Here is a 27,171-nt window from a genome sequence, read left to right as displayed (position 1 = left end):
CCCACAAACACAGTTTAAAGAGGAACGCTTTTGCCTGGTGCCTAAAGATGTATAATGAAGGCGCCAAAAGACCCTCGCTGGGGATAGCATTCCACAAATGGGGAGCCACCGCAGAAAAGTCTCCTCCACCCTCCCGACTTCTGCTGGAAGAGGAACACGAAGAAGGGAAGAAGGTCCACCATAAAAGTGCTGATTGCTTTTTTCAAATCTCAGAAATAGGGTCCCTTGACTTCTCCAACTGAACCCAAGAACCTGAAGAAGCCAAAGTGGAGAATAACTGGGGTTAGATGAAGACATCGTCTGCCTGCGTTTTTCTCCCTCCCTTACCCTCTTCCTCCTTTTCCAGATTCCCCTCTAATTCCAGTTTTGATTATATCGGTGTGAACATGCAAGATTATATGGGTGTGAACATGCAAAGGCGCCTCCTTCCACTCTGGCCTGGCTGGCGTTGTTGCTGTAGCTTCACTTTTAGCCAGGCACCTGTTACTTTTCTCTCTCCTTCGGTCTAAAGTTGGCGGCATGCATTTAAACAGGGGGGTCGTGGAGTGAGCCAGCAGCCGCGCTATACCTGGCAGAAGCAGAATGAATGAGGTTCGGGGCTCAAGATTGATCTCTGGAAGAAAAGACCTTGAAGAAGGGAACAATACCGCGATGCCCAAACGAAGTCCCAGCTAAGTCGCAGCGCTTGAATTCAAGCCGACTTTGGTGTCGCTGAACGACACCGGCTGGACAAAACGATCTGGATTTCAGTCCGGAGTGAAACCGATTTAAGTCGTGCTAGCACCAAGGAGACTTTAATCGGTTTAAATCCAGACACTGCGCCCACGCAGTGCATTCAAAGCGCATTGTCCCTCTCTGGGAACTCTCCTTTAACTCTCACAGAGCTATAGTTCTCCGCACCCATAAGAACCACATTTCCCAAGATTTTTGGGTCGGAGGGAGGAGGAGAGAGATGCGTGTTTTAGATGTACTTTAAACCTGGATCGGGCTGACAGGTGGCTGCAGCAATTCTTCACCTGCCTATTTGGGGACGGGGGGGTCACTTAAAGGAAAGGTAGATGAGTTCAGAAGCAAAAGGTTTGAGGGTTAGCTGCTAGACGGATGGCCAGGTCGAAGCAGGTAGCGGAACAAATTTAAGAAGGAGTAAGTCGCGGGTCTGGTGGGAAGGCGCCCGGCAAAAGCGATCTGATTCCAGAACTATCCGACGTGAGATGGGGGAAGCCTTACACCCCACCCACTTCTGCACTCTTTGATCCGAGGCATCTCTTCATGCAAGTAAAAAAAAAAAAAGTCCCGTTGATTGAAAATGAATTGCGCCTCTCCACCAATAAAATCAAAAATCAAAGTACCGCTGCTTAGGGTCGCATCCTCTACAGAGCATCATTCCACACACAGTGATAACGTTTCCAAAGACATCAGCCGCAGGAGGAACTCCCTACCGAAGTTGATGCTCTGAAGTGACCGAATTTCGGAATAAATCGTTTAAGAGAGCGAAAGGGGAAGTGCGAGGCGTGGTGCGGGGGGTTTCTTGCCTCCCCCTTGCAAACTGCAACGGAAGAAATGCGCTTGCTGAACGTCCCCGTCCCCTCCATGGGCGTAGCCAAGAGGGGGAAGGGAGGGGCAGCTGCCCCCCAATCAATAAAAAATACATAGCAAACTGAGGTTCTTTAACAAAAGGCCTGTCCCCCCCCCCAACAAAAATCCTGGCTATGCCCATGCCGCTCGTCCTGCCTGAGCGAGCCCGCGGGGGGGGCGGCGACGTGGGCTCGGTGCTCCCCCCCGACTCCTTACCGCCGGCCCTCTCCCCCTCCTCCCACCCCCGCTAATTCCCTCCCCCAACCATCACCCGCCTTGTGGTATTGATCATAGTTCTCGGATCGAGGCAAAATAAGCTCTCCCCCCGCTCCCGTCCCGTCGATCAGCCTCGCCTTCGCCGGGGAAAGAGTTAATGGTCCCTGCCGGGCCGCTTGCTTCCACATACCACGAAGGTAAGTCACAACCAAGCCCGCGCGCCGCCTACGTTCAAACCAGGCGAGCGGGTTTTCCCTTGACAGACAGACGGGCAAGTCAACGCGACGGCAGCCGACCTAGCAGGTGATCTGGTAGCAGAGAAGCAAGGGGCCGGTTGAATAGGTTCCCTCTCCACTTCCCGCCGTCTAGCAGACAAATATTGGGGGGGGGGCGGGGTCTCCTTCCTTTCCGCCGTTAGCTCTCTAAGGATTTCGGGCCCTCCTCCTTAATTCAGGAGCCCCCCTCCTCGCCAGTTAAGTCTGAATTGCCATAGGGAACGGGGTGCGTTTGGATGCGCTCGTTATCCCGTCCCCTGCCTTCAGGATTTGTCCCGGGTCGTTTTTCCCCGGTGCGCCCCAGGTGTGCACCTCGGAAGGAAGCGCCGCCTCCAAGTGGAAGAGCGTTTCCGAGAAAACTTCGCCAGCAAACTGTCGAGAGAGCACTTTTTTTCCGCGAGAGAGAGAGAGAGATCCGCGCGGACCAACTCTCTCTCTCTCCCCTTCGACGGGCAAGTCGCTCCTCGGAGAAGGAGAGGAGCGAGAACCTACGAAGCGCGCGTTCAGTTTGGGGATCCTCGTGAGCGATCGCGGCCGGGGTGCGATTGAAGCGGAGGGGACCCCCCCCCCCGTCGAGAAAGGGGGAGCCGTGGCGGCCCCGTCCGCCCCCTCTCCTCTGCTTCTTCGACAGGCGAAGCCGGATGGCCGGCTTTTTCGGAAGAGGAGGGCGCAGGGTTTCCAAAAGGAAAGGTCCCGGAGAGATGTCTCCGAGTGCGCACGCGCCCCGTTTTTCGGGGGGGCGGGCGGAGAGGGAAGGGAGAGAGGGAAACACCCCCCTGGCCCAGTCCCCGCCCCTCGAAGGCCTGCGGCGGCGTGAATGGGAGACGGAAACGCGCTCTCTTTAATCAATGGGACGCGGGGGAGGGAGGAGGGGAGGAGCCGAGGGGGGCCGCCCATTCACTCGCCTGACACCCCGCCCCCTCCTCCTCCTCCTGCCCCCAGATACACACGCTGCCCATACCATATAGGCGAGCCTAATGCCTTCGCCAGCGCACAGGGAGCAGAGGCTGCGTCTGGGAGGCAGCTGGCACCCAGCGCTAGGGCGAGATACGGATATAAATGCAGATACGGAGAAGGCGCTTCCAATCTAAGGGCTTTGCGCCTGGATCGTCCGTCGTCGACACCGGCCGCGTTTTCAGCTTTTGTTTTGTTTTGTTTTGTTTCCCCCCTCCTCCCTCCTCCCTCAGCCGCCTTCCGGCCCCCATAGGCTCCCTCTAAACTTCAGCGGAGCGGGGCGGGCGGGAGGAGCGAGCGGGCAGAGGTGGAGCCGACGGGAACTTGCGGCAAGTTTGCAGCGAGATCGGGAGAAAGGAGAGCGCTTGGCCGCCGCAAGAAGCGCGATCGCTGGCCGGCCGCCTTGACGGCGCCCCTCGTCTTCCTACTGCGCCTTCGACGGCTGCAAGGAGCTGGTCGTGGCGAGCGCAGGAGGGGTGCTAGCGGCTGAGCAGCCCGGAGGGGAAAATCCAGCCCGGGATCTCGAGAGGAAGGTCGTCAACCTGACCAGCGAGCGAGGATGACGGCCGGAGAGGAAGCGCCTCGCTCCCCGTCCACATAGGAAAGTTGACGGAGAGAGACGGGCGGGCACCGGACAGCCTGGCTGAGGGTCTCTGCGGGAAGCGGACAGCTCCCGTCCCCCTCTCTCTGGCAATCCAGATCGACTTTAGATTGGTGCATTGGACTTCAAAGAATAACACTCCTAACTAAGTTTTTTGGCCTGTTCGCACCGTCGGGTTTAAACTTTTCTCGGCGACCAGTCATGCTGCCGGTGATGACAGTCCGGGGCTCCTTTGCTGTCCTCCAGTCGGCTGTCAAATGCCCCGATTCCCGCCAAGAGTAAACGCCAGTCGGACTTGGGTGTTGCAAGGAGCGCTTTGCTCGAGCTAAGGAGAGGGCCATTGGAGGGCGGGGGGCGTCGGGGAACGGGACCCTAGGAGCAAGAGGAGACCCGACGGCGCGCCTAACCACCGCCAGTTATAGGCCGTGGCAGGGAGACTGCGGCGGGGTTTTGCCGGAGCACGTTTCGGGGTTCGGAGAGAGGGGGCAGGCACCCCCGAATTTGGGCGTCCGGAGCGCAGGAGCCACCATTGATTTCCTGCGGGTGGCTCGCAGCGACGGGCTGGGCGCTGCCGCCGCCGCTGCCGCTGCCGCCGCGGGCATGGCCAAGCCGGTGGACCACGTCAAGCGGCCCATGAACGCCTTCATGGTGTGGTCGCGGGCGCAGCGGCGCAAGATGGCTCAGGAGAACCCCAAGATGCACAACTCGGAGATCTCCAAGCGCCTGGGCGCCGAATGGAAGCTGCTGAGCGAGGCGGAGAAGCGGCCCTTCATCGACGAGGCCAAGCGCCTGCGGGCCATGCACATGAAGGAGCACCCCGATTACAAGTACCGGCCGCGGCGGAAGCCCAAGACGCTGCTCAAGAAGGACAAGTTCGCTTTCCCCGTCGTGCCCTACGGCTTGCCCGACGCCGCAGAGCATCACGCGCACCATCTCGGCCACCACCACCCGGCCCTCAAGGCGGGCGCCCTCCACGGCCACGAAGCCCTGCTGGCCAACCCGGAGAAGGCGGCCGCAGCCGCCGCAGCTGCGGCCGCGCGCGTCTTCTTCCCCCCGACGGCGGCCGCGGCTGCGGCGGCTGCTGCAGCGGCCGCTGCCGGCAGCCCTTACTCTCTGCTCGACCTGGGCTCCAAGATGGCAGCGGAAATCTCCTCGTCGGCGTCTGGAGGCTCGGGCGGAGGAGGCGCGGCGTCGGGGCTGCCCTACGCCTCATCGCTGGCTTACCCGACGGCTGGCGGCGCTTTCCACGCGGCGGCGGCGGCGGCTGCAGCTGCTGCGGCCAGCGGCGGCCACACTCACTCGCACCCGTCCCCGGGTAACCCGGGCTACATGATCCCCTGCAACTGCAGCGCCTGGCCCAGCCCGGGGCTCCAGCCCCCGCTGGCCTACATCCTCCTGCCGGGCATGGGCAAGCCCCAGCTGGACCCCTACCCCGCGGCCTATGCGGCGGCTCTATGACATCCTGCCCCCCACGTTGGACCCCTGTACAGAGGAAGCCTGTGGGGCGCCTGGGGGCTGGACTCCGACGCCGGACTCTAGCCGACGGGACCCTCTTCTTCCCAGCCTGATGCTGCTGTTGCCGCCGCCGCCGCCGCGGTGCCCTCCAGCCATCTGCTCTACGGGGCCGCCGACTGGGGTGTCCGGACGAGAACATTTCGCCTCTCCATCCGTCTTGTCGCCTCCCTCGCCGCCCGTCCATGTCTTCAACCTGTTGCCTTCCCTTCCCCACTCCAGAATCTGCTCGCGCTGCTCCTCTCCTCGGGTTTCCTCGACGGATTTGTTGGAGGGTGATGGGTGGAGAGAGAGAGGAGAGAGGTCGCGCGTCTCCTTGTCGGTCATCCCGGTGGAGACGCTTCGGGTAGCCCGTTGCCTTTTCTGCTCGACGTCTCTTGGGATTGTCTTTTTCTTTTCTTTTCTCTCTCCTTAACCTCTCCTCCCCCCCAAATCCTCCTCCTCTCTCTCTCTCTCCCTCTCCCTCTCTCTCTCCACACCCCCGCTAAATCCTGCCCTGTCCACAGTAGGTCCAGAAAAACGGACCCAAAGCCATCAGCCTTGACTCCACGCTGAACCAAGTGGACGAGGCGCACACAGCTAACCACCCCACGAAATAAGCAGAGTTTGATACCTCGCTTTATGAGGAGGAGATCGGGTCACTCAAAGGAGAATCAGTATGCACTCTCGCTGTTGATTTCCTCCTAGCTCCCCTCCCTTCGCCCTTTCCCCTTTTAATGTATACAGCAAAGTTCCCCATGACAACTTTTGTAATTCCGGAGAAGGGACCTGTAAATGTCTACATGCGCGTGGGAGCTTTAGGTGTAAGACTGCTTCGCTGTATTATCTGAGTCACTTTTTTAAAAAATGAGATATAAATATATATATATTGGCTGCGATCCTAAGCACACAGTACCTTGGTAATGGGTCTCGTTGCAATCCATGGGGCTTGTTTCCAAGCAAAACTGTGCAGGAGCTCGAGTGCCATAAATAGACAACGCCAACCACAGCAAAACAACACCGAGGCGAATTGCAACAGACTGCGAAACCCCTTTTTTGGGGGGGTTTCGGAGTTCAAACTAAAAATAAAAATCAGACTTCTTGTCTGAGAGATAATTCTATACTTTCTGTGATGTTGGCGTATCCAAAACTGCTGTGTTTCGAGCGAAGACGTTTGAAATCCGCTCCCTTTCGGACACCTTCTCACGGCAAAACCTGGAGTGCTTCCATGCGATTTGGCCCGACTTGGGACTTGGGGGGAAGGGAGAAAATATTCTTCTTATTATTCTTTTAAATAAAAGCATACAGGATTCAGTTGCAGGAAATGATTTTGGAGGGCGGGGGAAGTCATTCTGAGCAATCTCTTCCATCATGACCATTTTCGTTTACTTTTGTAATGTGTATATATGGATTAATGTTTGTGAATCAAGTTGGCTAACCTGTATTTACTTTCCTTTCCTTTTGTTTTTCGCTTTCTGTAATATAAGGTTTTTGGAGGGGGGTAAGTTTTTAAGTATTGGTTTTAACATTTGACGTGTATAAATGAGTTTGCTGGTGTGTTCTAATTTAAAATTAGACGTCTAAGCTATATCTGTACATTTAGAATCCGACTTACCACTCTGTTCATTTTGGAACAATGAGTTTAAATAAAAGCCTGAAGCAGGGGAAAGAGAAAAAATACTCTATTTCTTGTTGAGTTACTTACAAGATTTTAATCTCAATTGCCCTTACCTGCCTAGGCCAGGTGAAGTGTAAGGTATCCTCCAAAGACTTTCTTTGTTTCGCTTTTGAATAGATTGACTAGGAAATCTAAATCAGACCATTGTAAGGTAGAACTAAACCCTGATTTATCACATTTGAAATCGTGAATAGGAAAGTAGGGTTCCCCCCCTTAAAAAAAAAATCCAAGTAGCTCTATTATGTGGGGGATGGGTGGGTGGAGAAAATGAAACAGCATTCATTTGTTGGTTGGATAAGACACACAGGGAACCCTGAACCGGTTTCCGTGTAGTGTTTTCAGAGTAGAAAGTTGTTTGCCTGCCCTGTCTTCCCACTACAAAGGGTTTCTCTGCTTCAAATCTGTGCAATTTGCTAAAAGTATCCTTGGGATATTTCTTATATTGCACACCTTGAGGTCGTCACCTGGCACTCAGGACATGTCGTCCGGGCCTGTTTGTTTTCAGTCTGAAGCAAATAATTAAAAGCAGAGCGAATGGGGAGCCAGCCCGGTTAAAGAACCTCTTTTAAGGACCATTGATTTCAGTGGCCAACGTTTGCATGCCGCCCTGTTAAAAATCAGCGGGCACTTACTTTGACGCTGCACCCCTAAAAAAAACCCCTTTAAAATTTCATCCAGGTAAGCACATATCAGATCGGTGTGCCCAGCTGCAATTCTTGGCAACCTGGACTTGGAAGGGTTTCTCGCTCCGGTTACTTTCGAGAATCCATCCTCAGGGCTGGGGTGGCACTCGGTTTCCATTGAGCCGGTTTCTTAATTTGTTGAGGAGAGAAAGGAGGATGGAGAAAGGCTCATTGAGCAAGCCTAAAAGGGAAGGGGGGCTACTACTTCACCCAACGGAAGGGGAATCAGCTAGAAATAAAGCCCCCTTCAATCAATTTCAGCTTCCAAATCTATTTTATTAGCTCGGAGGAGTTAGCTCCCTGTTCCAAGGCTGGGCCCAACGTTTGCTTAGGAAGGGATTTCTTCTTGCAACTCCCCTCTTCGGTGGACGAAATTGAGTTTCCTTGTGCAACACCCCCCTCCTCGCTGGACGAAATCTCCAGCGCCATTCTTGGCACGGTTGCTTGGAGGCAAGTCCCGCGGGAAAAGCAAGCGGGTCTCTTGCTCCCAAGCAAATGGGCTCCGGCGTTCACACGTGCGATTTCCTCCCAAGCGCTTCTTTGGCTCGGAAAGAGCTTCAGTGGGACAATCTCAACCGAGTATGCAGAGGACTGGAGCCTTAGTTTTTCGAAATGAAATGTGTATGTGCATGTCGGTGGGATTCTGCGTGGAAGGTGGGAAACACGTCCGAGCAAGGATGTCTTTCCCGACCTGGCACTGCTCATTAAAGCGATCTTCCTTTGTCGCCACTCCAGCTGTCCGTCCCCCCCCGCCAATATCCTAAGTGAATTCATATGGTTAGGAGCGATTATGCAAAACTAACTCGGACTGTCCAGGGGTAATTAGCCCTGACACGGTTAATTAAATCCCTTTCAGGGCTCGCCATCCTCCACCCCCCTCCTTTTGTGGCAGCCCATCATTGCTTCACATGGAACTTCCTGGTGCTCTCTAGAAATCCCAGCCCTAAATCTTCCATGACCCCGTTCTCTGTTCTGTGGACTCTCCTTGGACTCGAGGACCCGGGAGGCACCGCTGACTTCTTCTTAGGCGCCGTAGGGCCTTATTTCTTAACTCCTAAGGCCCGTCGAGGGGCTGTTCACCAACGGAGAGCTTATAAAGGGTGGCTCCCCCTCCTCTCCACCCCAGAAACCCCTTTGCAATGCACGTGGAAATGGCGTTTCTCGTCCGCCTTGGACAAGAACGCAGAACGAGGGGGCAGAAATTGCTCCAGATTAATCAACCTGCCCCAAGATTAATCAATCTTGTCCACTTTTACTGAGATGTAGATCGATCGGCAGGACTGACCCGAAGCCCTAAATGATCCTCCATCCTCTAGTAATAGCAATAACGCACGTTGTGATCTTGTGTATGCAACCGTGGTAAACTTTCGACCAACTTTGCCGCCTGAAGCGTCTTAGAAAGGAATAAACAGAAAGGTGAATCGTTTGTTTTCCCCGATAAGAGGGACTGTACTTGGAAATGAGTCCCACCAACGAGCTCATTAGTAAGGCAGACTTACTACTAAGTAAATGGTTTTATTTTTAATTTCTTCGCATTCCGCTCGGGACAGGGACCCTGGCCGTCAACCGTTTTTTGCCCAAGGATCGGTGGCTTTTGCAAGATCAGAATTTCCCCTTGCAAAGTTCAAGCGTGCAAAACCTTTCAAAAGAGGAAGCGAACTGGCCCAGGGCTGGCGCAGAGATCACGCTCTGGTCCTGTTCTTCACCCAAGGGCGGGGGTGATCCCAGCCACCACCGCCTAGCAATTAATTTGCAACGACGTTGTCCACGGTCTCCAAGTATTTGAATAAGTACTTGAAGCAACCATCTCTTAATTGCAGTCTGGGTTAAACAGAGACCGATGAAAGTATGGAATGGGTGTGTGTGTGTGTTTTTAAAAATGGGCAACTTGTTTCCTAACTCCCGTACCTCCCGCCCCACGCCGTGGAAGGGAACCCAGATTTCTCCCGTGCAGGTCACTTCCGACGGAGGCCGAAGATTCCTGGAAAGAATGCAGAGGAGGCGAAGATTCCACCAGAGAACGGCAAGAGCGCCAACATTCCACCAGAGAACACCGAAGAGCTCAAGATTCCACCAGGGTCCCTTCGACGACAGGGGTTAGAGACGGAGCGGCGGCCGGCGCCACCGTTGGGGAAGACAACACTTCAGACCTGGAGATCTGGAGCCCCCCAGATGGGACGGAGGAGGCGACGGCCTCTCCGGGACGGCGCGCAGCACTTTTGCCCGGAATGAGGACGACACCGCCCCCCCCAGCACCAGTCCCCCCCCCCCCGGGCCACTCACTGCTTTAGAAACTTTCCTAATCTCCCCCTCGCCCCTATCCACCCCCCACCCGGCCCTTCCCTTTCTCTCCTCCCTCCCGGTATCCCTCAAAGGTCACCACTTCCCTTTTCAAAGACTGATATTATTAATTCGCGGACAATTTCCCTCTCCTCCGCAAGGTCCTTTTCCTCTTTCCCCCCTCTTATTCTCCCCCCCCCTCTCTCACACACAAGGGAAATGGGGGCAGGGAGAGAAGGGACCAAATCGAGAAACGCTCTCTTTCTCCCCCCCCCTCTTTTTCCCTTTCTCCTCTTTTTTTTTTTTGTTCTGCAGTGGGAGCGTTTAGACTGTCGAGGGGTTTTTTTGTGCCAGAACAAAACCAGGGGTTGGGAGGTTCTGTGAGGGTGTTGTTTGTTGAAGTGGAGCTAAGAGAAAGCGGCGGCTTTCTCCTCTTTGTGAAGAAACCAATCAGTGGTATTTGGAAAACTGTTAGCATTGTGCATTTCTTCTGTGCCCATTGTAAAGCAGTTCTTTTCACAAGGCTTCTTCTTCTTCTCCTCTTCTTTTCTTTCTTTTTCTTCTTCTCGGGCTTTTTTTCTTCTCTCTCTCTCTCTCTCTCTCTCTTTTAGCCGATCCAGCTGGCCAGACTGAATAGCGGTGCAATTGTGTACACGCTTTGTCCCTCCGGCCCTTCAAGTAGCCCCCTTTGAATAGACTAAGTTGACACTGCATGACAGAGAAACAACATAATAAAAAATACATGAGCCCCTGAATGGGAACAGGCGCATAAATAAATAAAATGGGTGACCAAAACTGGATAAACTGAATGACAAAACGGTGAAAGGGGAACAAAAAGATATTTAACACGCTAGATTAGCATTAGAATGCCATCGACAAGACTGAACAATTGATGAATAGGGTTACCGGCGAAGAAAGAAAGAAACTAAATGCCCTTTGAATAGATTTTTTTTTTTTTTTTTTGCGTGTGTGTGTGTGTGTCGAGGGCACTGAATAGAATATGCTTCTTGCAAGACTGAATGAGAAAAGGTAAAAATGAAGCTATGCAAATTGGGGGAGAAGATGGGCGTGCGTGTGTATACGCGGTTATGCATATAGACATGCACACGCATATAAGTACGGTACATATTCCTGTGCGCGCGTATATGTTTGAGAGATGCGCATCTACGCATGCATACGCATTTCCTTGCACGCGCGCACGCTGCACTGGCAGTTGCTTACAGCAAGCCGAATTACTGAATATAGATAGCCATATGCGGGGCATAATACAAACATACATCCTAGCTGGGAATATGTACACACATCTATGCATATTTATTTATATATCACACGCACTTTATTTTTAATTCAATGGGTTTTTCGCCCAGCTTTGTGTGTGTGAAAGAGAGAGAGGGAGAGGGAGAGAGAGACGCTTGCAGTTTAGGATTTATAAGGTATTGCAGCAATATCCGCGCTTCTTTGCATAGTCTTGGGATGGGAATCAAATAACTGGATTGATCGTGGCCATTTCCCGAGGCCTAACTCTTTGACGAAGGAGCGGATCTCCACGCACCCATCACTAATATTTCCCAGACAGGTTAAGTTCCCGCGAACTGACCTCAAATCCCGCCCGGTCCTGAAATTCAGCGAGCGAACCCTGGAGGTTCCTGCTGCTGCCTGCGCGCAAATCACATCTTAGCTCTCTGGTTCTCTAGTTATTTATTTCGTTTTTTCGAAGTGTCGCGTTTGTGGGAAGGATGGTCTTGTGGGAAAGATGGCAAGCCCCCGCTTGGGAATGCGAAGTGGTGAGGAACTTTTCGGGAGATGTAGCTAAGGAGAATTAGAGCAGAACCCCGAAAAGTTTGCAGAGAGTTTCTGCAGTTTTTTTTGTGGGGTGCTGAGGAACAAAACACTGCAGCCTATGATCTATCTTGCTCTCGGCTAGAAACTGTAGGCACACATACAGGAGCGGGAAAGCCTTTCCGCCGCCTTCTGTGGTCCATAGAAATGACGAGGAAACGTCCTTCGGGCATCGTTCTTCGCTTGGCTCTCTTTGTGGTCTGAGCAATATATGGCTGCCGCGCGTCAGGATGATGCGTGTGGAGGGCGTGCTTTCTGGAGTTGGTGCGTGTTTGCTGGAAGAGGGTCGGGAACTGGAGAATAGGGCCTTTCCGCTCCCTCCGATGCTGTGATACCTCCCAGTTCTGCTCCCTCCTGGGGAACCAGATACTATTTGTTTCTTGTTAAAAATAAAAAGAGCAGTTTCCTTCTTTATAGCCCCAGTAAAGCTGAAGTTTAGCTAAATGTTTCTCGACATGTCTCCTCGAGAGCCTGCTGTTCGCAGCCGCTTTCTGACGTTTTGAAAACCCGCCTAGTTTCCAGCATATAAGAGCGCATCTTTTCTCATGCGAACAGGTGCGTGATGCGCGCGTTACCTGCAGCGAGCGGGAACGACCCGTTTTAAACGGGCGAGAGTCTGTTTCGATTTTGCACCGCTGTTGCAGGCGAGGGCCGCTCCTGCCTTGAACCTGGACGTAAGGAAACCTCCTCCAAGTATAAGCCGCGTTTCTCGGGGGGGGGGGGGGGACCCTCTTTGTGGCCTCTAAAAAGGGTGGGCGAGGGGAGGAAAGTGAAGTAGAAACCTAGTCCGATTCAGTCGCACTGAATCCCAAACAAACCGAAGTGGAATCGGATTGCAACAGGCATCCATTCCCCAGCCCACCCCCAATAAGTTAATTCGGTGAAAGACGACCACAGGTCGGAGTACGTTTTCTGCACTTAAATCCACCCCCCTGGCTGTATGCTTTAAACCTTCGTGAAGTATAATGTCATATCATAGACGCACACACGTGTAATTCCAAAGGGATTCCTTTTTATTTTTCTTCTCATTTCGTCCTTTGAAAGAACACCCCCCCCCCATTCATTGAAACTTTCGCATCCACAGACCCAGGGAATTTGCCGGTTGCCTCTGAATACAAGGTTATCCTCTACCACGCGGGCGCGCACCGAAAGTGACACTTGTTTGAGAAAATTGACGTCGAGGGTGCCACGTACAAACACAGTCGCCTCGCTCCTCGGAGTTTCCTCCTTGCGCCTGGCTCTTTCGTTCTTTCCGTTTGGAAAAGAGGAGAGCCCAGGGTTGTCAGGGAGCCTTTGAAGAATCCTTAACAACAGCCTGAGTTAGCTGTGGGCACAGCAATGTACATAATTTCTTTCCGGCCCCCCCCCCCCCGGAAGCCCGGAGGATGCAAGTTGGCTTTCGCTGGTTTCAGAAATAAAAAAGTGTGCTTCCTGATCTCGATTTGCTTTCCTTCCAGCCGCACCCCCCAGCTCACCTCGCCAGTCCTGAGACTTCTTAGGTGAGTGAAAGGAATGAAGCAGTCATTGTAAACACCTCGTTGCTTTTTCTGAATGTGCTTATTATCATATTAGCAGAGGAGTAAGAGACACATGGCGCATTACTCATCCAGCGCCTCTAGGCAAAGAATTCTCCTATTGAGATCAACCAGTATAACCAGATTTCTTATGGGAAATTACAGAAGGCAGCTTTAAACGCTTCTCCCGGAAAGAGATTGCCAGTCCCCTTTCTCCTCTCTCACTCCCCCCCCCCTCCACATCAGCTACAAGCAAAAAAAGTAATTAGCTATTTACAGCTCAAGACTTGGAATTCAGCAAAGAGAAGAAGTGGGAGAGAGAGATGGAAATCACTTGGAGCACTCCAGAGGAGAGGGGCGAGGAGTGGCGGGCTGTGATTGGGATCCTGGCCACACTGAATGGAGAAGAAGTCCTGTAGAACTCAGTGGAACTTGCTCTGGTGTAAACACACAAAGGGTCATGCTGTGCATATTGCTATGGATGGCATAACATACAGCAATTTTTTTAAAAAAATATTGCTATGTCAGGAAAGTGATAGGAATAATGTTGGCCTTTTGAAAAGGTGTGATCAAAGGAACAGGAGGAGATCTCTGTCCTCTTAGCACCTCCTAAATTCCTAAATTCCTTCATGGGTTTTCCCTCCCTGTATGGGCATACGAGAGACTTACATGTGTAGATCATAGATTACGTACTGGTTCACACATGCATGCATATTACTTGATTACTCTGCAGTTGATTACTGTATAATTTGGGGTGGGTCACACCCACGTTATTCGTAATTTGATGAATGTGAAATTTACAGCCTGTCAGTGTGTAATTGGGCCACCACAGATATAATGGTACAGATAGCACCTCGCACCACCTCAAATGCAAAAGCCGACTTTCCAAAGGAGCCAGGTCACATGTTTAGCTGCCGGTCATGCATGAGGCAGTCCTTGATGCTGACTGCATCAAAAACACTGGTGTTTCTGTCTTGTTTTATAGGCAATGGGAAACTACATTAAAGTTCCATCTCTGTATATGTAATGGCCCATTCACACCTGCAAGTTATCATGATGCTAAGTGACTGGCAGGTATGTATCAAGGTGACCTGTAAACTGCATGCATATTGTTTCCCATAAAATGGATGCTAATTGCTTCTGCAAATGTTGGGAAGCTGCAATGGTTTCTGGCCTCTCGGTTGCACACAGGTTTCCTACATGTTATAGCCTCCATGCCATAATCATAAACTTATTGCAATATCTCCATGTAGGAGTTCAGTATCATCAACTTCCACATACCCATCTTTCCACATTCTCTCCTTTTAATACATATCATGAAGGGAGAAACATCTCAAAACAATTATAGTACATCGTTATGGTGTCTATATAGTAGAAAAATCATTACAGTAATCCTCCAGAGGAGACCAAACTTAAGATGCACGCACACACTATACAATTAAAGCAAATTCAAAGCACATATCCCTCTCAAAAATTATGGGAGCTACGATTCTCAGCAACCCTTGACAAACTGCAGTGCCCAGAGCTTTTGGAGGGGTGGGGGAATGTGTTTGGGATGTGCTTTAAAGGTATAATGTGTATGGTGCCTTGGAAATAAAGATGATAATAATCAAATAACAATAATGCAAGAGTGTGTGTTCTTCAGTGTGTGACCAGAAAGCCATGGTTTACGTTTTTCCAACACTGTGCCCCATTTTTCAGTCCTTTTATGCTGTTCCATGGAATTTAATGGGAGCCTGTTTGCAAAAATCAAGCCTGTTCCCAGCTCTGCATAGCTCCATCCCAAGTTCTGCTTCTTGGTCTCCCTGGACTGTGGTGGAATCTTCATATCCAGGTCTTGTATGTTGAGGTTATCTTAAGACCCATGAGGTTTAATGAGGGTGGGTGGGTGGGAATAAAGCATGCTATCCCTTTTATCTATCCACATTTACTACCCATAATCTAGACTGTCCCATCCCAATCCTGAAACACACAGCATTAGAAGCAAACTATCACCTTTACCTTTTTATCACAGTGCATCTGACTGCAGGAGTGACGGCTTAGTGGTGGAACAGAAGGTAGGTTAGAATCTGCTGATAGAAGGAATTATGAAAAGAAAATCTCTGGTAGATCTCTGGGTAATTTGCAGCACATCAGCAAGTGCTTCTGTTCTGATTCTTAACTATTTTACAATGCCAATCACACCACGACTTTTTCTATCTACATTCCACTACTGAAATGAAAAAGGTATTGAGGAGTGGGATGTGTTTGAAAGGACTGTGAACTCCATTCAGTTCTGGTACTGAAAAGAATGTCCTAGGCTTAGCATCTGCTCAGAGGCACACTATTCTAGAACTCTGATTTTAGATGTGACTCTGTTTGGTAGAAGATCTTGGGGTTCTAGCAAAACACCAAGTAGATCTGGCAAGTCTGCCCACCTCTGTGGTATGCTGCACGGCTTGGCGGCAGGAGGTCCAAATGGGGAGGTCCATTCATGATATTGCCAGTTTAAAAGGATCTTGGGTAGCATTGCTGGGTAAATACCTCTGCCTGGAGATCCTGGTGGGCAGGTGCTACACAGAGAAGGCAGCACATTGGACCAGTGGCACAAGACAGCTTTGTGTGTTAGAAAGGTTGGGGGACGTTTCTACGTTAATAGGATTTTCTATATACTAACCAACAATTGCACCCTCCTCTCCAAATGCAGTAAACAACTGAAAGGAGATTATAGCCTCAACGCAGCGTAGAGTTGGGTGCCCTTAAGCCTATTGAAATCAAAGGATTCTAAGTGTATGTAATTCTGTATTGGATTGTGGCCTGCATATTCTCCTTCCAAGAAGTCTCTTGTTATGCTAGCTGGCTGTATGATAAATGTGGCTGAAATGTTTTGTCCCTTCCTGTAAGTTCCTGCCCATGTACATTCACCCCAGGAAGCAATCCCCTGTGAGCCAACTGAGAAGGAGTGAGAAGAAAAGGAAATGAAGCGGGAAAATTTGTCCACCTTTCCCCAGTTCCCGCATGCTTTTGGTTGGTACCAGGACTGTATAGAGTCCTTGCAAGCAAGCCCCCTCATTGCTATTTTCTCTCATGTTTATCAAATGCATAATAGGTAAAGTAAGCTTTATACTGGGCTTGACTCTTTCCCACCCCCTTCAGCGGAGGTTTCCACCTGCTGGGGAGAGCTTTGGGCTCCAGCGATAACAAGATAAAAGGGACAGAGCTAGCATCTGGCTGCTGATTGGACGACAGGCCATCCTGTTTGTTCGGTATGACCAAACAGCTTTTGGAAAAAGTGAAACAACAGCAGAAGCAGCATTTGAACCCTCCTATCAGTTTTGCACATTCGCAACATCAGAAACAACCAGGAAAGCCCAGCTCTCTATATCTTTCAACAACAACAACACAGGGTCAGTAGAAGATTGTAGGGAAGAGGAGGCCACAGACAGAAGTGCTAGCTCTTAAAGGAATTTTCAGGAGTGCCAGTGATTTTTGATCAAGCTATTCCCTTGGAAATGTTCCTACATGCTCTCTTGAATTGAAATTTCCTTCGGCTGCCAGTAATGAAATGTCAGAAATTACGATCAATTACTAGGCAAGGGGAATGCAAGGGAAACTTTGGGAGGGGAGGAAAAGAAGACGGGGGAGAGCCAAGTAACTGTCAGGTTACATAATCCAGTATTCCTTCATGCTTCTCACAAAGTAAACCCATGAAAATTGTGGCAGTTTTCTCACTGAACCAGGTATATGCAAGATCAGATGTTTAGATTCTATGTTAATTTGTCTAGAACAAATGTTAAACTCCATTCTCTGGTTTGGTCTTGACAACTAATACAATTAATAAGAAATATAGGTAAAGGGACCCCTGACAGCTAAGTCCAGTCGTGAACGGCTCTGGGGTTGCGGTGCTCATCTCGCTTTACAGGCCGAGGGAGCCGACGTTTGTCTGCTTCCGCAGACAGTTTTTCTGGGTCATGTGGCCAACATGACTAAACTGCTTCTGGTGCAACGGAACACCATGACGGAAACCAGAGCGCACGGAAACTCTGTTTACCTTCCCACCACAGTGGTACCTATTTATCTACTTGCACTGGCCTACTTTCGAACTGCTAGGTTGGCAGGAGAATAAGAAATATAGAGAAAATTAAAGAAATCACCCTGTTGTGGTTTTTTTTTTGCACATAACTCACTATAGAGTAGCTACAGCTTAAACAGCTTTAATTACCATTTTGTTCAGAGTAGCTAAAGAATTGCAAAAGGTTGGGTATTTCCTGAACTTTTCCAGTGCATATTTGTGGGACTCTTCTCTTAATCCCCTGCTGAGCTTATTTATTCAAGGAACACCCCTCATAGTCACCATAACTGATTAGAATGACTGGTCTATATGTTAAGACTTAAGGTTTAAGTGCTCCTTGGAGGACTGAAAAAGTCATATTTATTTTATCATTTCTAACCTACTTCTCAGGAAAAAAATAAAAATAAAAATGAATGTTCAGGGAAAACGACTTCATACAATCACATGAATCACCTTGGGAGCATTGTACACACTATGACTTACTTCTGAGTAACATGCAGAGAACTGGGACACACAGTCCAAGGTGCATAACTAGTTTCTTCTTCCATACTTTCCCCAAGTCTAGTGGATGAGTGTTGAACTATGACCAGTCATCACGTCCCTTTTAAGGGCAGAAAGTCAACACGTAAATTCAAAGATTAGGAACTCCGGTTAGCATTTGGATGTATACAAACTTTGTCAGATGCCTTTGTCAATTTTTTTTTATAGTAGTGTTGGTGGACTAGATTTTTTTAAAAAAATAGTGATGGTGGTAATGAAACCATGACAATATGACATTTTTTTTTGATGTGGCAACTGGTCTTATGAATGCTACAATACATTTACACACATTGAGACAGTGATAAATCGCTTGGTTGGAACTTACTCCTAGAACATGATCCTCAGGAAGGTCTACCTGTTATCATTTAGGCATCAGGAGAAGACCATTTTATCTTCTCAAGCTTTTAAATTACTTTTTGATCTGTGCTGGGTTATTTCTTATGCTGTCTATAATTGGCCATTTTTAATATACGATGTTTTAATTGCTATTTTATTATGATCAAAATATCTTAAGTAATAAATTATGCCAAGGATATAGGCTTGGGTGTCCAAAGTTTGTAGGGATTTTCACAGCCTCAAGCCAATTAGACCCTTGTCTGAGTCCCACCAGCTGCAATATCTGTGGCAACCTGGTTGTCCAACTCCCTTGTAACGAGGCTACCCTGGTGCTCATTTTATTACCTTTTAGGCACCAGGGTACAACATTTTTATTCTTCCAGGCGTTTTTACTTTAAAACAATGGAACTGGGTTTTTTTGTTTTGCTGTTTTAGTTTGCGTATTGTGCTGTTAGTGTTATTTTTAACAAATATTTCTCAATGGTTGCTTGCACATTCCATTGCTTTGTTTTAAATCACATTGTGAACTGCACAGGGATAAATATTATGATGGGCAGTATCTAAATACATGGGCTGAGCAATCCTGTGGTTGAGAATTCACAACCCAAATGTATGCCTTTGTAGCAAAACAACCCCAAACCACCCCCAGCTTAGGAGGGGAGGGGTGAAAACAAGAGAAAGGAAGAGGTGGACTTCCCACAGCCTGACTTGGAATTGGATCGGCACTTAAAAGTGTACCTGGAGAATGTTATGTATATCTCTATGCACACAGATACAAACACAATATTCTGTAAGGGTTTCTAATCGGGTCATTTTAATTTTTTTACACATGCACGATTGCTCTCTGGAACACTCTAAGAATCTGCATGTATTCCAGAAAGCAACCATGCATGTGCAAAATTTTTTTATAAAAAAGGGAAAAGGTGGGGAGAAGAATGTTGCTTGGGAATTTAGGGGGTGAGACAGTAATTCCTACAGGTAGGTAGCCGTGTTGGTCTGCCGTAGTCGAAACAAAATAAAAAAATTCCTTCCAGTAGCACCTTAGAGACCAACTAAGTTTGGCCAGAGTGGTGTAGTGGTTAAGAGCAATCTGGGGAACCGGGTTCGCAATCTGGGGAACCGGGTTCGCGTCTCGCAATCTGGGGAACCGGGTTCGCGTCTCCGCTCCTCCACATGCAGCTGCTGGGTGACCTTGGGCCAGTCACACTTCTGTGAAGTCTCTCAGCCCCACTCACCTCACAGGGTGTTTGTTGTGGGGGAGGAAGGGAAAGGAGAATGTGAGCCACTTTGAGACTCCTGAAAGGGAGTGAAAGGCGGGATATCAAATCCAAAACTCTTCTTATTGGTATGAGCTTTCGTGTGCATGCACACTTCTTCAGACACACTTCCTACAGTTATGGCAGAGAGACACTGATAAATTCAACTCTCCACTCTCAAAACAAAAACATCCGGTAGCAAGGTTTTAACTCTGAAGTGGGGTTGGGGTGGGGCAGTGATAACAAAAAATTAATTTTTTTTTTTTTTAAAAAAACAACCCCTAAGACACAGTTTTAGAGAATTGACTCAAATACATTCCACAGAAAACAACAGGATGCTTGGTCAGGCTGTGTGTTTCACAACAATCAGCAAGAATAAGGGTTTAATGTTAATTAACTTCTGTACATGTACTTACAAGGCACCTACTTTTGAGCGGCAAATCTGCTGAAACATGACTAAGCATGGTCAGAATCTTCTTTAACTGTTCCAAGCCAGATAAGAACTTCTCAAGGAAATCACACTTGATTCAGAGTGGGACCAGTTCGTATTTTGAACCAAGCAGTTACAAACTTTGGAACCTCGATCTGCAGAAGTGCTGTACCCTTTGCCAAATATTTAAGCCCTCACAGTTAGCGTTGTCAACATAAATTGATGTATTCAAGAGAAACATGCTGCAGGTTGTTCCTAAATGTGGATTTCTAGACCAAGATTCCCATAAAATAGATAGCTGGAAACAAGCAAATATTGAGGGCATGTTGTAAAGCTAAGTGCATACATATTCTTTTCCAATGATGAAGCATCACAGAGTACAATCTCCAAGATGCCTCATATCTAGCGATATCTCCTGCATTTCTGCTTTTCAAGGCAACATGTAATTAAAAAACTGAGTGCAGTACCTGGATCAATTTATTTTACTGACTTCTTTACAAATTTATTTTATCCTGCAGAATTCATGTAAACTTGAGAGTTTTGAATTAAAACGTATCCCTATATTTGAGTATTTTGAAAAGGGAAAGGGAGGAATTTTAAAATCCACACAGGAGTGGAATCAAATTTTCTTCCTTTACTCTCTATTCCTTTTCAAAAATTCCCCTTTCTTAAAGCTCCCTTTAAAATGCAAAGATAAAATATTATATTCACATTTCCTGGATTACTTTGAAGCAATGTGTGTCTTCTTGTGTTTGGTCACACCAAAACTCTTGAGCTCATCACAAAATATATTGTGATAGTACCCATAATATTAACCAGAAATAACAATAAGCTATCAGCATCCGATACAATTTGGACAATACAAGTCTCTAACCAACACTAGATATCTCAAGAGGTCTATATCCCCTCACCCCTCATCAAATAACACATTCAGTTTTGCAATGAATCTACATAAATGTATTTAGGTAGCAGGGTATTGGTCCAAGCAATTTTCGGCATGAATTTTTGGCAGCTAGATTTCAGTATGGAACCATGCACCGAAGGCAAGCAAGATGGGATTCAAACACAGCATCTGAAGACTGCAAGCAGATCACTTCATTAGCAGACTGGAGAGAGGAATTTCAATTGGCAATTCCACTCTAAGGTGGGGAATTCTAGTTCCTGAATCCATATCTGGTTATGTTCAGGTTACAAGACTCATGGAAACCTCTCAACTGGTTTCTTTGACCACCACATACAAGACGTAGATGCTACACCTGAGCACTGACTCTTCAGACAGTTGTTGACTGGACAGTTGTTGCTTGACCACATTATGTAGCTACTTTGCTGTGACTTCTCTAGGACAACAGATATATAATTTCAGAACTGAGGTGGAGGTAGCAGAGGAAGCAGAAAAGAGTTTAAAGCCTTTGTAATTGCAGAGGCAAAAGCTTGTTATGAAAATAAGCGCTCTGTGAATCCTCTTAATATAAGTGGAGCCAAATAGAGACCATGTTCCCAAGTGCTTCAATATATAATGACTATAGTTAAAACTTTGGTTGTCTGGTAATAAAAGCAGAGGCACTATTGCCTATGGAAAAGGGATGCATTAATAATAATAATAATAATAATAATAATAATAATAATAATAATAATTTATTATTTATACCCCGCCCATCTGGCTGGGCTTCCCCAGCCACTCTGGGCGGCTTCCAAAAGAATATTAAAATACTATAATACATCAAACATTAAAAGCTTCCCGAAACAGGGCTGCCTTCAGATGTCTTCTAAAAGCCTGGTAGTTGTTGTTCTCTTTGACATCTGGTGCGAGGGTGTTCCACAGGGAAGGCGCCACTACCGAGAAGGCCCTCTGCCTGGTTCCCTGTAACTTGGCTTCTCGCAGTGAGGGAACTGCCAGAAGGCCCTCGGTGCTGGACCTCAGTGTCCGGGTAGAACGATGGGGGTGGAGACGCTCCTTCAGATATACTGGACCAAGGCCGTTTAGGGCTTTAAAGGTCAGCACCAACACTTTGAATTGTGCTCGGAAACGTACTGGGAGCCAATGTAGGTCTTTCAAGACCGGTGTTATGTGGTCTCTGCGGCCGCTCCCAGTCACCAGTCTAGCTGCCGCGTTCTGGATTAGTTGTAGTTTCCCGGTCACCTTCAAAGGTATTTTAAATAAAGTAGGATTGTCAACACTCCTATGAAAATTCAGGAGGCAAGACTATTCCTGGCAAGATGGGGAATCACTTTACCTGCATAATTGCTGTTTTAGAGGCACGGTAGCAAGGCTCCAAAAGCAAACATGCAAACTGACATCTAGCACTAAGCAATATAGAAGACCTGCATGTAAAAGAAGCCGATAGAAGGATAACATTTGTTTCACTGCTATGACAAGTCCATTCACAGAATATCAAGGACTGTAGCCATGAGCTGAAATTTAACAGATGTGGTGTTGAGAATCAATGACGCACCCTATGGGCCAACTAGGTTAACTGCCTGTTCTTAAACATGTAATCCAATGCCCAAAGCTTCTACAGCAGATGTCTGGCAAACATTTTCCTGAAATCTTGTATCAGTCTTCCGAGGTGGTTTATTTCTTTGCTAAATTGCTCTTAACCTCTAGGATGTTTTTGTTTGTGGTAATGACAATGATCCACTATTATCCTCATACATTCTCCTCTTAATCCTTTTCAAGCTGCCATAATATTGAGGATGCTTAGCCAGTACTGGCTATAATAGCTTCTATTTCTTCTTTAACAGTGCAATCCTATACATCTTTACTCAAAAGTGAAGACCTAATGTGTCCAGTGGCACTTGGCTTAATCCCAGAAAACCATGGTTGGGATTGCAATCTAACAGCACAACATTGTATTTACCTGCAATTAAGTTCTACCATAATCAGTGCAGCTAACCTCCAGATAATGTGAACAGGATTGCAACTGGAGTCTCTGAAATGTTTAAAGTAATCATAAATGGCAGCATCACAGTTGACTCTAGTTTATAATAATAATAATAATAATTTATTATTTATACCCCGCCCATCCGGCTGAGCCTCCCCAGCCACTCTGGGCGGCTCCCAATCAGTGTTAAAAACAGTACAGCATTACATATTAAAAACTTCCCTGAACAGGGCTGCCTTAAGATGTCTTCTGAATATCAGGTAATTATTTATCTCTTTGACATCTAATGGGAGGGCGTTCCACAGGGCGGGCGCCACTACCGAGAAGGCCCTCTGTCTGGTTCCCTGTAGCCTCACTTCTCGCAATGAGGGAACCGCCAGAAGGCCCTCGGCGCTGGATCTCAGTGTCCGGGCTGAATGATGGGGGTGGAGACGCTCCTTCAGGTATACAGGACCGAGGCCGTTTAGGGCTTTAAAGGTCAGCACCAACACTTTGAATCGTGCTCGGAAACGTAGTTTAGTTTAGTTTGTTGAATCTCTGCATATTTCTTGGAAGTGTTGCTTGGTTATCGTCTGACTTATATTGTAAACTGGCACCTTATTTTGTATGATATTTGCATCTTATTTACATTTTGTTACAGTCTGTTTAATTTTTTCACCCAGGAGGGCAATTTTTCTGAGCTAATTTAAACATTTTTATCCTCTAAAGTGATAGGCAGTGACCAAAGGGCAGCTTGCAGACTAGATCAGACACCTCAACCAGTTTAGTCCTGCCAGCAAACAGAGGGAGTCTCTCACACAGTTGCTGCTTTGTACCACATACCTGTTAGGTAGGTTCATATTATATACATATTTCAAGATGAGGGTGCAAGTGGCTTGTTTATGACATAATACTGAGTTTATGGCTGAAATTAAATTTGAATCTGGGACTTCGTAGCTTGCACTCTTAGGTACCACACAACACAGTTATCATGTCACAATTAAGCAGTTATATTTATAATAAAGAAAGAAGACAGACAATGCTTTTCAGGAGGGATGGGGCCTATTCACCATTTGCTGATAGAAAAAAGTTAGGCTGAAGGATAGAGAAAGGAATAAATCTATTTCCCAAAAAATATACAGTGTTGTTCACAATTACGGAACATGGTGCCATTTTGTAGTAACATTATTAACTGAGCTGAGTGCCTATAAGAGGCTTTGTGCTAAATCAGCTGACATTAGATTTCAAACTTAATTTAAAATAGTATGTACAAATTGTGAGCTATGGAGTGTACTCCTATGTATGTTTGCTCAGAAATAAGTTACACTGTGTTCAATAGGGCTTATTTCCTAATTGGTGTATTTCGTATTGCAGCCACAGGCAAACATACATTATTGCTCTGTTTTAATTCCTCAGCATATAAAGTAATGCCCAACCCAAACCTTGTGACAGTAATACAAGCACTATTGGTGTCAATAAGCCTTGAGTAAGCAGTACAATGGTGCTAGCCCTGAAATTAAGATGAACCCACAGGGTTTCTTTTTATTTCAGTGCAAATAAACACATACTTTCCATTAAGATTGCCATGAAGTATCATCCCTCCCGCCATCAAATAATTCACAAATAAAATAACAGTATAAATGGGAGAGCTATTCACAAAAGGCCAGAATGATGAGAGTCAACTTGGGGGATACACACAAGCAGAGAAATAATCACACACTCACCCCAAAATGTTCTGCACAAAAAAGGGTCAGATGATTGAGGTTTTGTGGTGGAAATCTCCTGTAAATACTTTACAAAAAAGAAGTGTGGGGATGAAGCTATTAATTTTAATAGCTATGAACTACAATGTGAAGGGCTTCAGATAATACAGTTATATACGGTAGTTCAGCCACATCCCAGCCAATGGTAATTTCACTTTGAGGAGCTTTTCCTCTAACAATCACCCAGTTAGAGAAGCACAGTGAAGCTGGCTATTTTTAATTGTAAGATCTGGGCAGGAGCCAGCCTTAAGTATTAAACACGAGACACCATCTAATATGGTTTTTAGGTCACTTTTACTACTTCATTCAGTGCCTGATACCACATTTTCCCATGTTGTTATCTCTTCTGGGCCTGACACTATTTCATCTGGGCTGTGCATCTTTAACAGGGAATTCAAACTGGCAGTGTGGAGAATTAAGAGATTATCAGCCATCAGATGATAGGCAAGTTGGATTTATGTTTAAACATTACAGTATCGCTGGTTTAAGAAATATATCAAAAGGTACATTTCAATGTGGTTTGAAATGTGATTTGAAAAGATGACCCTAATCTTCTGAGAGTCTGTCTGGACACATGTGCATTTCACTAGATTGTACCTTTTCTCTCCCTCTCCCCCCCACCCTGAGGAATTTAAAGAGATATGCTAAACTGTTACCTAATGCAGCTTTTCTGTACAGGAAGTGTTAAACTACAGCTGCTGATAAAAGCGGGTGATAAAAGCCCATGAAATATATGCCCCTGCTTTGCTAGGAAGCTCCATTTTTTACATGTCTGAAGCTGAAGTAAAGAGCAGGTTGCCTGGAACCAAAACTTCCTATGCTGAAATTGTAAGGGGAAGAGAGATTTGGGATGTAATGAGCATCCTTATCCTCCCTGGTATCTTTTACAACTGCTTTAGATGACTTCCTAATGGTTGCTTTAATACATTTTAATTAGGACGACACTTCCTCATTTTCGAGGATGATATATTAATATTACAGATCATTAACATTGCTAAATGGCTGTAAAGGCACAGAAGTCTTTAATTGTCCCAGTTAGACAGAGACCCACTTTTTCATTTGGCTTTTTCTCTTTTCTTCCTATTTTGCTATTGGTCATACAGAGAATTCAGGAATGACTCCCCAGTCTTTAAAGCATGTAGCAAGAAGGAGCTACACCCTCCTTATTAAATTATGGATAGAAGAAAGACTCTTGTGTAATGCGATTTCTTCTCGAGACTGCATGACAGCTAATATTGTCTTTCTAATACCCACTTCATCAATATCAGAAGTTAGGAAACTTTGGCTCTTGAGCAGAGCTTTCTTTAAAAAAACAATTAGAGCAGACTGTATTTAACATCTGCAAAATACTCATGCTTATAAGGAATGAGCTGTTCCATTCTGTTTGCAATGGTTTTAATCTCTTAACTTTAATATATGTCCTCTAGCAGGCTATACTGCTTGGATTTCATTTTTAGATCCTTAAGGCTGCATATATCTGTCAAACAGACATAATGAATTTAAAGTGCTAATGCTTAGGAGCCAAGAAAAAAAACAACAACATTGAAATATATCCTCGGTTGATTAAATTGCCACCTCCAGCGACTTTACCTCCTTATGTCCAAACTGATTTCCTTTTCTACTTCCCAGGTACTGGATCTAGAAGATGTGGAAGATGTAATTTAATGGTAAAACATGCACAAGTATTTAGACAAGAACATTTTCTTTAAGCATCTTTTGGACTCTGTGTCTATAAGATAGGGCTTCTAACTGACTTGAGGGACTTTCAATTATACTCAACCTCCAGGCTGACCTTAGGCTGAAGGAAGACTTTTGTATACCGGCACCGAAAGATGATTAGGGTTAAAAATATCTGGCATCACACTTCAAATTTCAAACAGCCTATCTCCCTCTTTCTCAGTTTAACTTGCTCTGCTTATTTCACGATTTATTCCATTATACACAATTGGTAGTGTGTGCTGTCCACACCTAATACTGTAACCTATTGTGCCCTACCTCTGTGCGATTTTGTCACCAAAATAAACAATCCTCTTAATGTGAATTTAATTATCACACTTCTTTGGGGTGGGGAAGAAAAGTGTTTACTATCAGATCACTGCTTCACTGGCAGTATGTTTTTGGAACAAGCAATTGCCTTGCTTTGCATCTATAGCTGTGCCATCATCATCATCATCATCATGCAATGGCTCATCAAATATAATCTATATAATGTCTTGCTCCTGCTGTCATTGTGAAGTGCAGTGCCACTATTTACATGGTTCTTCCTTATGGCATGGGAAGTGTCCATGCCAATCTGGCCCAGTCTTGTGGTACTTGAGCTGTGTAGAAGAATTATGTAGTGGGAAGAATTAAGCTGGAGATGGTACACCCTGCTATGGTAGTAGACTGGATAAAATACTCTACGGAGGCTGTTACGTAAAATAATATACAGACCAGGCTTTACTCATAATAGTTGAAAGCAGAGAGCATGGGGAATTATACGGGTTAAGCAAGGTTATAGAAATGTCTTGGTCTGCATAGAATCATGGCATTTGAAGGACACCATGTTCTCTTGTCCTGGAAGGTGCTAAAGGTTTGAAAACATGCCTGTGCAACCACAGCATGCATATATGTGCCATATACTCTAATAAAAACATGAATATTCAAATAAATTCAGAAACGCAAAGGCACAAATATGAAGGAAATTTTCCTGTATGTACACATTTAGTCTACGTAAAAAAGTTTACACATGCAAGTAGCTACACAAACACAAATCCAGTTCAGAAATATTAACTTGCACAAGAGAGAGGGAGTGTGTGTAGATAGATAGATGATATAGATAGATATAG

General features: G+C 46.7%; 1 protein-coding gene and 1 long non-coding RNA gene across 4 annotated transcripts; both read left to right on the top strand.

Annotated features, from left to right (window-relative positions):
- The first annotated feature begins 1,850 nt into the window (after positions 1 to 1,850).
- Positions 1,851 to 27,171, top strand: LOC144327552 (uncharacterized). 3 transcript variants are annotated; one of them, XR_013392689.1, is made up of 6 exons: positions 1,851 to 1,988; positions 13,050 to 13,091; positions 14,092 to 14,180; positions 15,121 to 15,163; positions 23,310 to 23,430; positions 25,973 to 27,171. It is a non-coding gene; the product is annotated as an uncharacterized LOC144327552 (long non-coding RNA). The 3 variants fall into 3 exon arrangements; XR_013392687.1 differs by lacking the exon at positions 1,851 to 1,988 and having other exon boundaries at positions 9,743 to 13,091; XR_013392688.1 differs by lacking the exon at positions 1,851 to 1,988 and having other exon boundaries at positions 9,743 to 13,091; positions 24,733 to 27,171.
- SOX21 (SRY-box transcription factor 21) lies at positions 3,571 to 6,790 on the top strand. Its single transcript, XM_028728301.2, has one exon. It carries the CDS (start codon positions 4,222 to 4,224, stop codon positions 5,077 to 5,079), a length of 858 nt encoding a protein of 285 aa, XP_028584134.2. The 5' UTR covers positions 3,571 to 4,221; the 3' UTR covers positions 5,080 to 6,790.

Source organism: Podarcis muralis, chromosome 4, assembly GCF_964188315.1.
Source record: "Podarcis muralis chromosome 4, rPodMur119.hap1.1, whole genome shotgun sequence".
NCBI classification, from domain to species: Eukaryota; Metazoa; Chordata; class Lepidosauria; order Squamata; family Lacertidae; genus Podarcis; species Podarcis muralis.
This window is presented reverse-complemented; position numbering and strand designations above follow the sequence as displayed.